A 13,809-nucleotide genomic window follows, 5' to 3' on the forward strand; every position below is an offset into this window, starting at 1 on the left:
CCATGTTGGTTAGGCTGGTCTCGAACTCCTGACCTCAGGTGATCCACCTGCCGCAGCCTCCCAAAGTGCTGGGATTACAGGCATCAGCCACCGCACCTGGCCCTCTAATAGGGATAGTTTCATACCTTCCTTTTAAATACTGATGCCTTTCAATATTTTTTTTTAACATGCATGCTCTGAGTAGAATCCATAGTGCAAAGTTGAATACAAATGACGAGAGCAGATTTCCTTGCCTTGTTCCTGATCTTAAGGGGGAAAGCATTCAGTCTGTCACCATTAAGTATGATAACACCTACCTGTGGGTTTTTGTAGATTTTAAATTTCTCGTCTTCCTTAATTTATTAGAAAAAACGTTTTTTTTTTTTTTTTTTTTTTTTGAGACTGTTTCGCTCTTGTTGCCCAGGCTGGAGTGCAATGGGATGATCTTGGCTCACTGCAACCTCCACCTCCTGGGTTCATGCGATTCTCCTGTCTCCGCCTCCCGAGTAGCTGAGTTTACAGGTACATGCCACCACGCCCAGCTAATTTTTCTATTTTTAGTAGCAACTGGGTTTCATCTTATTGGTCAGGCTGTTCTCGAACTCCTGACCTCAGGTGATCCGCCCGCCTCAGCCTTCCAAAATGCTAGGATTACAGGCGTGAGCCACTACACCCAGCCAGAAAAAAGGTATTTTTAAAGAGCTGTTTTAGGTTCATAGCAAAATTGAGCAAAAAGTACAGTGAGTTCCCATATGCCCCTGCTTCTACACATGCATAGCATCTCCCACTATCAGCATTCCGTAATAGAGTTGTACATTTGTTATATAACATTGGTGAACCTACATTAACATGTCATTATTACCCCAAATGCATAGTTTATGTTAAGGTTTACTCTTGGTGTTATACATTTTAAAGATTTTTGACAAATATATAATGACCTGCATTCAACATTTTGTGGTATCATACAGAATAGTTTCACTGCCCTAAAAATTTCCTGTGCTGTGCCTGTTTCTTCATCCCTTTCTCCCCTGTGAGTACTGGCAGCCACTGGTCTTTTTACTTTCTCCATAGTTTTGCCTTTTTCAGATTGTCATAGTTGTAATCATATGTATGTAGCCTTTCCAGACTGGCTTCTTTCACATAGTAATCTGCATTTGTTTCCTCCATGTCTCTTTGTAGCTTGATAACTAATTTATTTCTAGTGCCGAATAATATTCCATTTTCTGGGTGTACTACAGTTTGTTTATCCATTAATCTTCTAAACGATATCTTGGTTGCTTCCAAGTTTTGGCAGTTATGAATAAAGCTGCTTATAAAGATGTTTATATAAGTAAATGAAGATGTTTATATAAAATAAAAATGTTTTTAATCATCTCCATGCTGGTTATTTTGTGGATATATGTTTTCAGCTTCTTTGGATAAACACCAAGGAGTGTGATTGCTGCTTTATGTATGGTGTGCTTAGTTTTGTAAGAAATTGCTGAACTGTTTTCCTGAGTGGCTGTACCATTTTGCATTCCCACCAGCAATAAATGAGAGTTCCTTTTGCTCCATACCCTTCTCAGCAGGTTTTGGTATAGTCAGTGTTCTGGATTTTGGCTATTCTAATAGGCGTGTAGGGGTATATTGTTTTAATTTGCAATTCCCTAATGACATATATTGTTGAGCATTTTTTCATGTGCTTATTTGCATCTGTATATCTTTTTTGGTGAGGTGTCTGTTCACATAGGTTTCTTTTTTTTCCTTGCTTTAATATCATGTTGTTTGTTATATTATTGTTGAGTTTTAAGCATTCTTTGTATAGTTTGGATAATTGTCTTTTATCAGATGTGTACTTTGTGAAGATTTTCTCCCAGTCTCTAGCCTGTCTTCTGATTTGAAGTTTTCTAATATTTTGTGGATTTTTGCATCTATATTCATAAGTGATACTTGCCTGTAGTTTTCTCTATTTGTGATAGATTTTTTTATATCAGGGCAATACTAGTTTCATAAAATGAGTTGGGAAATGTTGCCTCCTTTTCTGTTTTTTGAAGAGTTTGTGAAGAATTGGTATTAGTCCTTTTTTAAATGTTTGTTATAATTAAGTGGTGAGAACATTTGGGCCTTTTCTTTCTGGGTAGCTTTTTTTATTGCTGATTTAATCTCATCAGTTGTTACAGATCTATTCACAACTGTTTCTTCTTGAATCAGTTTTAGTAGTTTGTGTTTTGGAATTTGTTCATTTCATGTAAGTTATTTAATTTTTTGGCATACAGTTGTTCATAGTATTCCTTTATAATCCCTTTATTTCAGTAAGTTTGGTAGTAATGTCCTCTTTTTCATTTCTGAGTCTAGTAACTTGAGTCTTGTTTCTTTTTTTTCTTGGTCAGTCTAGCCTAAAGTTTGTTCATCTTTTCTTCCCCCGCAGGTAAGTTGTTACACAATCCCTAGCAGATTCCAACTTGAATGGCCAAGTTCCTGCTTGATCATCTTTTTAAAGAATTAGTTTTTGGCCAGGTGCCTGTGGCTCATGCCCAAAATCTCAGCACTTTGGGAGGCCAAGGTGGGCAGACCACTTGAACCCAGGAGTTAGAGACCAGCCTGGGCAACATGACGAAACTCCATCTCCACAAAAAATTAGCCGGGTGTGGTGGTGCGCACCTGTAGTCCCAACTACCTGGGAGGCTTAGAGGGGATGATCACCTGAACCCGGGAGGTTGAGACTAAAGTGAACCATGATAGCACCTCTGCACTCTAGTATGGACAATGGAGTGAGACCCTATCTCCAAAAAAAAAAAAAAAAAAAAAGGAGGAAAAGAAAAAGAACTACTCTTTGGTTTTATTGATTTTTTTCCCCCATTGTTTTTCTATTTCCTATTTCATCTGTTTCATGAATTTCTGCCATAATCTTTATTATTTCCTTCTCCTTGATTTTGGTTCAGTTTGCTGTTATTTTCCCAGCATTTTATGGTGAAATGAAATATACTTTATTGGTAGTATGTTTTTTATTTTCAGTGTAATAGTTTAAATTTTCTTCTACTGGGAAATGTCTTGTAATATTTATAAATTACAACTGGAAATGTTTTTATACTAAAGTAATCTTTATAGAGATTTCATGCTTTATAAGGAGGGGTTAGTATGCAAAAGGAGAGTGATTCTAGTGAAAGAACTCTTCTAGGAATATTTTAATGTGAGTAGTGTGTTAACAATACTGCCAGACTTCATAGTGTGAGAATGGGTTTATGGAGTTATAAGTATTGATGTTCTATTTGATAATGCATCAAAGAGATAAATAATGTTCTTTATTTCTTCTTCTTTAGATAAAATCAGTGGTTCTGGAAGTAACTCTGATATGATGGAAAACAGCAAGGAAGAGGTAAGGATAATTATTTAGAGATATTTGTTAGTTACTATTAACCGACTAGAGCATATGTCGTTAGATTGCTTCTAGACACATGTATGTGTCGAAGGCTACTGATACCCAGTTGTCATTATGATGCTTCAGTTTCATTGTTTTCCAGTTTGAGAAGGTGTTCATTGTTTCTGTTATTGTTGTGGTTCACTTCAGCGGTTTACCTAAAGTCAGACAGCTGAAGACTTTCCAACAGATAGATATTTAACTGTCTTTATATTACCCCAGAGGTGTTTGAGGTGTATGTTATGGGCATGAACTTCATGGTTGTGAAATCTCTCAAAACTTGGTATCTAGAGTCTGCTAAGCATTATTATTAGCAACTCATAACAAGGCCCTTTGCCTGATATACAGGTCTACAACTATGGTTTTGGGAATTTTTTTTACCTACTGTAAAAAAACTGAATCCAGTAAAATATATTGATTATACTGGCAAAATGAGGGTAAGTTTAGTATCTCAAAGCAAGTTGTAGAAGTTACTTCATGCCAGGTGTTAGCTTAGAGAATAATGAAACATATTTAGAGCCTTAAAACTCCCTACTTCTGTTGAGATCTGATTACTTCTGCTTCTTTGTTTTGTCTTTGTTGACTGGGGCCATGATCATTTTACAGCGGTGTATCCCCCGCAGCATGCGACAGCAACCATGTGAAAAACGAGAAATTTAATCTTCAGCCAAGGAAACCTGGCAGTAAATGAGAATTAGTTTTTATTTTTATTTTTTTGCATCTGTGTTCCTTATGTGGTAGAGAATTAGTTTTTGGAGTTCCTTTTAGAAAAATATTCTAGGCACATAAATAGCATCTCATTATATCCCTGTACTGAAGTTGCTATAGGGAAGTAGCTAATTGTAGGGGTGCTGTTTTGAGAGTTTTATTCACTTTTATATTTATGTCTCACATCTAGGGAACTAGCTCTTCAGAAAAATCCAAGTCTTCAGGATCGTCACGATCAAAGAGGTTAGTTGATGTTGAAGGGACAAAAAGTTATTTTCTTTTTCAGGTTATTTTCTGTTTCTAGAACCAAATTTTTTCTGAACTCATGTCAAGCACTATTCTGAGTTAACTATTCTATACAAATATACATATTTAAAAATGATAAGTATAATATAATGAATCCCTTTGTATCTGTCACCTGAATTTAACAATTATTTTTCATTCCAACTTTGAATTTTAAAGGGTTTTTAAAGGATTTATTATGTATTAGTGGCCCTCGCAATATGTAGTTTATTTCATTAGACAATATATGTCCTTGAAAAAGGAGAAAATAGTGGTTGAATGCCTTATGAGGCAATGGGGTTTTTGAAATTGTCTAGGATGGGGAGTTAGTCATCATAGTTGTAAGTTACAAGGAGAAAAAAGAGTGGTAAAAAACACTTTTTTCTGCTAAATTGTGAAGCCATGCATAAAAACTGAAACTATTTTCTAACATAATATAATTCCCAATATACTGTGCAGTATAATTCTTATTAGAAGTTTGCCGCTTAGTCTATTGGACTTTCATTGTTTCTAAGCAGTGGGAATGTCTCTTGAAAACCAAGCTTGCTTGATATTAATTTATTTCTCTAAAGTAGTGATTCTTAAAGAAGAGTGTCCTCCAAGGTCTCCCTGGTAGCTTTTTCAGAATGCCTATGCCTTGGTCTTACTCCAGACCTACTGAATGATAATCTTCAGTGATATGGTATAGACACACATGCTTCCCTAGGTGATTCTGATGTGCTTCCTGGTTGAGACCCACTGCTCAATCTCAACATGTTATTTATGTTCTTTGGGTATTGTTCCAGTTGTCAGAAATGTTCATAATTATATAAACTTAATTCTTTCATAGGAAACCTTCAATTGTAACAAAGTATGTAGAATCAGATGATGAAAAACCTTTGGATGACGAAACTGTAAATGAAGATGCATCTAATGAAAATTCAGAAAATGATATTACTATGCAAAGCTTGCCAAAAGGTAATGTGTGTTAATTTTTCATGAAGTTAAAGTTGAAATGAATTTTTAAACATCATTTTTATAAAATTGGAACTTGATTACTGTTAGCTATGTACAAAAGACCAAACATGGCATTTTCCTAGTGATTTGTCTAGAAATATATCTGTATGCCAATGATAATGTGTATTATCGAAGTTAAAAATTTGGAATATTTAGTTAGTTTTGTAAAGAATGAAATCTATTTTTTTCTTTCCATTGAGTTTTAGACAAGGGGCTTTAGTTTCCAAATTATACTTCAATGTGTAAGCAGGTTTAAAAATTTATTATATTAGGTTTTGGTTCAGTCAGTGTTAATGTGCCTGCTTTATACAAAAATGTAATGACCGTTCCTGAAAACTTAAAAATCATTTACAGTCTAGTTTAGTCTTACTGCATTCTTAAATTCCCTAAGGCTAAAAGCTGAAGTTAACTATCATAGATAGATTTAGTTGTATTTCTTGCTGTTATCTTTTTAAAAACTTTGTCACATACCTCTAAACTGTTGAAGTTCTAACCATAAAACCTTGTTAATAATGGGGAAAAAAGCCAAATGAGTATCTTGGACTCTTCATAGCTCAAATCTGAGAGCAATATAGTTGAATGATGAGAATGACAGGGGACTTGGTTCAAAGAGTCAAATTTTATATTTTTTTCTTTGTTAAATATGTTGTAGTCTCTTGGCAGATTTTTCAAATTCATTCTCATAGATCTTTTACAGCAGTGCTTATTAAACCTTGTTCCCTGTCTATGTTTTTATGACACATTTTCAAATCATGGAAATTTAAAAAATACGGTAGGTAAGAGGGATGGGACTTTCCTTGACTAGGATAAATTAGAAGTTACAAAAGATGATAAATGAAATGAGGAAAGGAAATTAATGAAAGAAGCGAGATAGGGGCCTACCACTTACTTAGCTTTGCAAATCATTTATGACAATTTTACATAATGGTTTTGGTGGCCAAGGGCAGAAACAACTAACATGGGAGTCTAAGTCCCGTAGGTGGTGACTGACTTTGGATTTTTACATTCTCAGTGGTTGTCATTGGGAGTGTTTATGATGTAAGAAATAGGAATTCAAACTTTTGTTTTAATGGTACTGTGGAAGAAAGTCAGCATATGATGTTACTAACCTAAACTATGCCTAATTCTGTCAGACCAAAACAAAAACAGACCCATTTCATAAGGTTAAATTTGGGTGTTTATGTTATTGTTGTAATATTTATTGAGCATATATAAGTACCAGGCTCTTACAGAATTAACTCCTTTAATCCTCAAAACAACACTGTAAGGTAGTTATTATTTTGCTTGTAGAGATAAAGGAACAAATTCAGAACCCAAGGAAATTTTTCAGCTTTAAATTGAGAAGCTAAGATTTCAACCCAGGTCTGCTTGAATCCAAAGCCTAGTGAGTGCTCTTTTCACTCTGCTGCTTTGCTTCCAATTCTCCCTAGAAGAATCTCTAGGGAGAATTCAGGTTTTTTTTTTTTTTTTTTTTTTTTGTTAATTTAAAATCTTTAGTTCTTTTCAAATGCTGGGGCTTCTCTGAGAGTGTATACATGCAATGATTGCTGTGAATAACGTTTTTTGGTGGGGATGATTTAATTTTATTACAATCTGTAAAATCTCAATCATCTGTGTCCTCTCCCCACACCCTTTCAGAGACTCAGAAACTCATTTACCAACTAGATGTTATAACTTGTCAAAATTTGCTTGTTGAGTAACATAGAGCCATGTTCAGAGAAAGCCCCTGGCGACTACCTGCTTTTTCTTCCTTGATTGTTGCCGATGATAGTCAATTACTAAGCCAAGCAATGTAGGTAAACATTGAGACTTAAACCCTTTTTACTATGCCTGTCTTATTTACTCTTGAGAGAACTAATGAAAACTTAAATTGACAGCCTCTCTCCTCAATTCACATGTTTTATAGTTAAGGAAGGACATTCTTTCTAAAATATTAACATAGGGATCAACAAATGATCTCATTCTACGATTTGTTGTTAGGGTACTTTAGCTAAAGTATCTTAATCTGTAAAAACTCTTTAAGGACTTTACAGAGTACTGAAGCTTTGACATAGCAGTTGGGAAATGCTGCAGAATAGATACAGGAGTAATAGAATGAACTTCATTTCCCCCACCAATACCCCTCCCTTGCAGTATAAAACTACCCTTAAAAATCTTTCTGAGTTTATGATTTGGATTATGAAAATAGGATGTCTTTAAAAATTTTTTCCCTCTGAACCATATATTTTATGAATTCTTTATGGAACTTAGCATAGATGTTCATATTCATAATAGCTTTTGTGATAGGCACTATAAAAATTCAGAACTGGGTTGAGGCTTTCTATTTGATTCACACATTTCTTTTTTAATCACGCCATAATACCTCCCTTTCCTGTTTTTATGAACTATATTTCAACAAATAAACTGTTGACACCTGGCCCTTATACTATTTCCCTGTTTTATTTACTTTTGTGAGGTCCTTATACCAATATCTAAAGCTTGAAAGAAACAAACTATGTACCAGCAATGTTGGCTTTATCTGAACTGAAGTCTTGTACTTCATTTGCACATTTAATATGTGTAATGGTTTTTTAAATGAAATCATTCTAGGTACAGTGATTGTACAGCCAGAGCCAGTGCTGAATGAAGACAAAGATGATTTTAAAGGGCCTGAATTTAGAAGCAGAAGTAAAATGAAAACTGAAAATCTCAAAAAACGCGGAGGTAAATACAATTGAAAATGAAACATGAATTTAAATTGCTGTTTATGACCATATTGGAAAATCTGATGTGCTTACTAAAAATACCTCCACTTTTCTGCCTTTTGTTTATTAAAAGCACTACTTAAATATAACTTCTGTTTCTCTCTGAGCTCTGAAGCAGAAAAGGTTAAACACTATTTATCAAAACACCTTTGCCTTCAGTGGCTATTAAGTTATCTCAAGAAGCTTAGCATTTCCTTCTTCCACATGTTCTATAATATATGCCATAATACTATGTTTCCCCCCCAACCCTAAAAGAATTTTAGATTCATGCAAAATCTTGTCTGTGGCCTACAGGTAACTTTATATATAGTTAGAGTTGCAGAGAGTGACGTACATCTGCATTAGTATTAGTTGGGATATTATAAATGCAAATCCCTTGACTCTACTCCTCACAAATTAGAATTTCTGTTGATGAGGTCAAAAATGTACCCCAGTTTGTTCTTGCGTACACTGAAGTTTCAGATCCATTAATCTAAGAACAGCAACATGGACATAAGTAGGAAGGAGTAGGGAGCTAGAGCTGATAACCCTCCCTCTGTCTGCCAGAGGCGCCTCTCCCTTTGTCTGTCTATCCTCCCTTAAACACACAAACGGTGGGGAGTGGTGGCTCACACCTGTAATACCAGCACTTTAGGAAGCCAAGGCAGGAGGATTACTTGAGTCCTGGAGTTCGAGACCTGCTTGGTCTATATAGTGAGACCCCATATCTACAAAAAATAAAAATATCAGCTGGACATAGTGGCACATGCCTGTAGTCCTAGCAACTCTGGAGGCTGAGGTGGGAGGATCACTTGAGCCCAGGTGATCGAGGCTGCAGTGAGCCGTGATTGCACCACTGAACTGCAGCCTGGATGACAGAGTCAGACCCTGTCTCAAAAAAATTAACACACACCCATACACACACACACACATGCACACACACACTCAATATTGGCTAACCATCTATAAAAAGTTTGTATTTATTTAGAAGTGTATGATAGTGGACCATGTGTCCCACTTGTTTGTGTGTGATTCTTAGATAGTGTGTATATATATTTTGGGGCAGCTTAACAGAGCCAGAATTCATAACTGTAAAAGGAATGAATCTCCAAATGATAGAACATGACACTAACTTTCTAAGTAGAAGTGTAGTGAAAGCATATCCATTTAATATTGATCAGATTATATAATTGTGAAATTATAGTGAAGCTCTTATATTGGTGAAATTTTTGTGTGGATTTTTATTTTAATGCTATGATTATCTTGATGGAACCAGTAAAATATATCTATACTTACAAAATATTATATATATTCGTTGTCGGATTAAATAATTTGTAAGGTTGTTGGCAAAAATAAAGGAAATAGTGTTTAGTCTTTTGTCCACAAAGGGGTAGTCAACTCCTTTTGAGCATAAGGAATCTTTCTGAGACTTTAGTTCATAGTAGGGAAACTGTCATTGCAGCAACAGAGCTCATTAAAGCTAAGGTAGTAGTCTTAAAATTTAAGAGAATCCTCAATTAGAAAGTGATGGTGAAGATCAGTAGTAAGAGTTTCTTTCCTCTGATCATAGGTTCTCTAGAGAAGACAAATAACTAAGTGTTCTGCATTGTGTACACTTAGTGTACAGAGTGTCTAAGTGGTGTTTTTTTGGGAAGGGACCCTGGAGCAGTCAATGTCTGAAATGTGGATAAGGGCTGAAAGAATAAAAGAACCACTGTTGTTGATGAAGGTGTTCCTAGTGCCACTTTGGTATGCTGCTGGCATTTGGTCTCAGCTGATAAGTTTCAGGAACATTTTATTGAATGTTCTGTGTAGGAATGTTTTGGTATCACGCTTAAGGGAATACATACATTTATAGCTATCAGTAGCACTTAAATCTTTCACATCTGTTTTCATCTTAATGATTTGTTACATTTTTAAGCTGTCAGAAATCACACAGGAAATTTAGCACTAGGTTTACTTTATATACACATATATAGATAAATTGGTGATCTGAAATACTGAATTGGTGCAGATAATATTTAAACTTTTTAAGAAAGCTAGTTCCAAAATTGAAGCCTAACTTAGGAAACTGTCAAGAATGTAAACTTTATATACAAAGTCTTATATTGATTTGGAATAATATTATAACACAAAGATATGGCTAAAGTTAACATTTCAGGAGCGGATTTTTTTAAAAAAAAATTTAGTATCATACCCTATTTTGACATTCTCTTCCCAGTTTTAATTGTTAGAAAGTATATTTTACACGTAACTTTTTTACATGACACAAATATTTTGTTCTCTCTTTAAAACCATTAAAATGTATTGCGCTCAGAAATGAAAATGCCTCTTTTTCATTTATACCCTGTGTTACAATTTTAAATATATTTCATAACTAAAAATAAAAAATTTAAACGTGTACAGCAACAAGTACATAAAGTAACATTTCAACATTTTACCATATTTGCTTCAGATCTCACTTAAGTAAAATATTGGTTCAGTCCTACTCTCATCCATTTCCCCTTCTTCCCACCCCACAGGTAATGATTATCTTGAAGTTTTATGCATGTGCATGTGTGTGCATGTTTTTCTATGTTTTTTATATATGTATTCATAAAACATTTTTCATTTAAAAATATAACAAAATAATATGCTGTATATATCATTTGGGAACGTTTTTCATTTAACATTGTTTCTGAATTGTATTCATGTCAGTAAATGTACATCTAGTTTGCTTATTTTTCACTGCTTTATAGAATTATGTGGTATCAATAAGTCACTATTCATTTCCCGCATAGGAAATTATTCCCAATTTTTCATTTTCTAATTTTCTAATTAGTGCTATGGTGAATATCCTTATATTTGATTCCTTGTGCACATGTGGGAGAAAATCTCCAAAGAATTACCTAGTTTTGTTTAATTCTTGAGTGATATATGCACCAAAGCACATAGAAGATGCTTAGTAAGTATTACTTAACATTGGATGAGCATTCAGATTCTACATTTTATTTATCTTGTTAGTTTATCGGAATGGAATAATTATTTGAAATTAAAAAGTATGCTGTGGTGTATTTGTTTCTGTTAAAACGAATACAGAATATATGAATACCCAAGATCAAACTGGTATTTGTAAATACTGTGATTATAATAAATTAGGCTTGTAATACTTACTTTTAGGTAGGAAGAGGTGGGAGGATTGCTTGAGCTCAGGTATTTGAGGCTACAGTGACTTGTAATTGTACCATTGTACTCCAGTCTGGGTGATGGATTGAGACCCCATCTTTAAAATTAAAAAAATAAATAAATAAAAATTTTAGCAACATAAATAGTGAAACTTCAAGTTTACTTTTATCTTCTAAAACAGTATGATGGTGTTCTTAAACTTTAAAACTTTTAGCTTCTGGCTAGGTGTAGTGACTCACACCTGTAATCCCAGCACTTTGGGAGGCTGAGGCCAGAAGATTGCTTGAGCCCAGGAGTTGGAGACCAGCCTGGGCAACACAGTGAGACCCAGTCTCTACAAAGAATTAGCTGGGTGTGGTGGTGTGTGCCTGTAGTCCCAGCTACTCAGGAGGCTGAGGTAGGAGGATTGATTGAGCCTGGGAGGTAGAGGCTGCAGTGAGCTGAATTTGCACCATTGCATTCCAGCCTAGGTGGCAGAGTGAGCTCTAGCTCTTAAATTTTTAAAAAAGTTTTTACAAATAAAAATATTCATGATAATATTTGGGTCCATGGTGCTTTGGACCTTAAACCTAATAGAAACCCAAAAGAGAAAATTAAAAGGGTGAGAAATATATGTGATGTTTTGTTTTTTATTTAAGTATGGTGCCAATTTGTTTTTTAGTTGTCTCCTTTTTATTTGTGAATGTAAGCATTTTGATTGGCTTCTTCTGAATTATAATCTACCATCTTATTTTGATCAAGGTCTTGGTTGCACATCAGGATCATCTTTGAAACTTTAAGAAAATGTCTGAGAGGTTTTAATTCAGTGGTTTAGGGGTGGGAATGGCTGTTTTTAAAAAGGTTCTTCAGATGACTCTAATGTTTAGCTCAGGGTGTGAAACACTGCCTTACCAGAACTAGGGACAAGTAGGAGGCTGGAGAGGTTTCTGTAGGTTTTCTTCAGTCTGTTTTTCAGGGGACAGTACAGAATGGGACTCTGCCTTTTACCCGTAGTCGTTCTGATGTTTTGCTGCCAAAATAGATATACTTGCAATATCTTGTTTGTCTTTATTTGAAAATAGTAGACAGTGTTAGTATGGAGTGGATAGTGGAGTACAGATAGAAAAAAGGCAGGTTAATGACAATTATGGATAATGTTGAAGTAAATATTGGGAAGGAAATTGGTAATATCATAAAATTACCAAGTTTTTACATACCATATTGATAGGATCTGTGCAGACAGTTCCACTTTGAGAATAAAAACCTTTATGGCATACTTAAGTATAGGATTGCAAAAGAATCTGTTCCATATATGTTACTTCCCCACTCTGTAAGGGCTGATACTGAATTTATTTGCAAAGCAATAATAAAATAAAAAAGAGCTCTTGGCCCCTAGTTTTAGAAATTTTTGTGGGTTCTCTTAATATTATTTCGAGTTGTAAAAAATGGCATTTGCATCTGTAAAAGGAAACAATTAGGATTTGTAACTTGGAATTTGCCAAGGTTGTCATGTGCTTAGTAAGTCGGTAAAATATTAACCTTTTTTACTTGTATCCAAGATGCCATTTTTTCTAAGGATTATGAGGTATTTCATTTCTAATACAAAAGTTACAAAATGCTGACTAAAGTAAATATCTTTTTCTCTGTGTAAATGTGTGAATAATAGTCACTCCTTTCTCCTAGAAGATGGGCTTCATGGAATTGTGAGCTGCACTGCTTGTGGACAACAGGTCAATCATTTTCAAAAAGATTCCATTTATAGACACCCTTCATTGCAAGTTCTTATTTGTAAGGTACGTAATGATCTGTTGATATTTCATACCATAAATATTTGAATGCTTACCATATACCAGGCCTTTGAGGGCACAGTCTTGAAGAAAGATGGAAATGGTGTCTGCCCTTGGAAGACTTCTATTGTAGTGAGGAAGATAGACATACAAAGCCTAAGTGTCATGATAGGGGAGATACTGTGATTATGGGAGCACACAGGAAGCCTGTGTAAATATGATTTGGGTCCGATGGCTTTCTAATGGAAAGGTGATATGTGAAATATGAATAAGAATTAGCCTGGTAAGTGAGATTGGTTCATCATGTTCTGGGAAGAGGCAACATGGTATTTAGATACTGGTAGTTGAGGGAGAGCTTGGTGTGTTTGAAAATCTCAAGAGTGGATGTGTGTAAATGTTTGTATTTTATAATCTTTCCCCTTATATATCCTACTTCCCCAAATGTAAACTATGTGGAGCAGGGTTTTGACGTAACTTGGAGATAATAGAATTAAAAATGTTTTTTATGTGTTGATTATAGTTTTAACGGTCTGTGCCACATTTTTGTTAGTAATACCTTGGAGTTAATTTTAAATATCTGTAAATGTGGGCCCGGCACGGTGGCTCATGGTTGTAATCCTAGCACTTTGAGAGGCCGAGGATGGTGAATCACCTGAGCTTAGGAGTTCGAGACCAGCCTGGCTAACGTGGTGAAACCCCGTCTCTACTAAAAATACAAAAACTTAGCCGGGCATGGCGGCAGGTGCCTGTAGTCTCAGCTACTCGGGAGGCTGAGGCAGGAGAATCACTTGAA

The 13,809-nt window shown here is 35.0% G+C and overlaps 1 protein-coding gene across 4 annotated transcripts in view; it reads left to right on the top strand.

Moving 5' to 3' along the window:
• The window catches only part of ATRX (alpha thalassemia/mental retardation syndrome X-linked), a 295,353-nt gene that overhangs the window by 91,284 nt on the left and 190,260 nt on the right, over window positions 1-13,809 (top strand). For 2 of the 4 annotated variants that reach the window (XM_011947439.1, XM_011947440.1), the window contains exons 3-7: window positions 3,279-3,334; window positions 4,275-4,327; window positions 5,196-5,323; window positions 7,952-8,065; window positions 12,913-13,022. In XM_011947439.1, coding sequence (XP_011802829.1) covers window positions 3,279-3,334; window positions 4,275-4,327; window positions 5,196-5,323; window positions 7,952-8,065; window positions 12,913-13,022 — 461 coding nt within the window. Of the gene's footprint in view, window positions 1-3,278; window positions 3,335-4,274; window positions 4,328-5,195; window positions 5,324-7,951; window positions 8,066-10,906; window positions 11,030-12,912; window positions 13,023-13,809 lie in introns of all 4 variants that reach the window. The other 2 variants (XM_011947442.1, XM_011947441.1) reach the window with 2 other exon arrangements.

This window comes from Colobus angolensis, unplaced genomic scaffold (assembly GCF_000951035.1).
Source record: "Colobus angolensis palliatus isolate OR3802 unplaced genomic scaffold, Cang.pa_1.0 Scaffold265, whole genome shotgun sequence".
NCBI lineage: Eukaryota > Metazoa > Chordata > Mammalia > Primates > Cercopithecidae > Colobus > Colobus angolensis.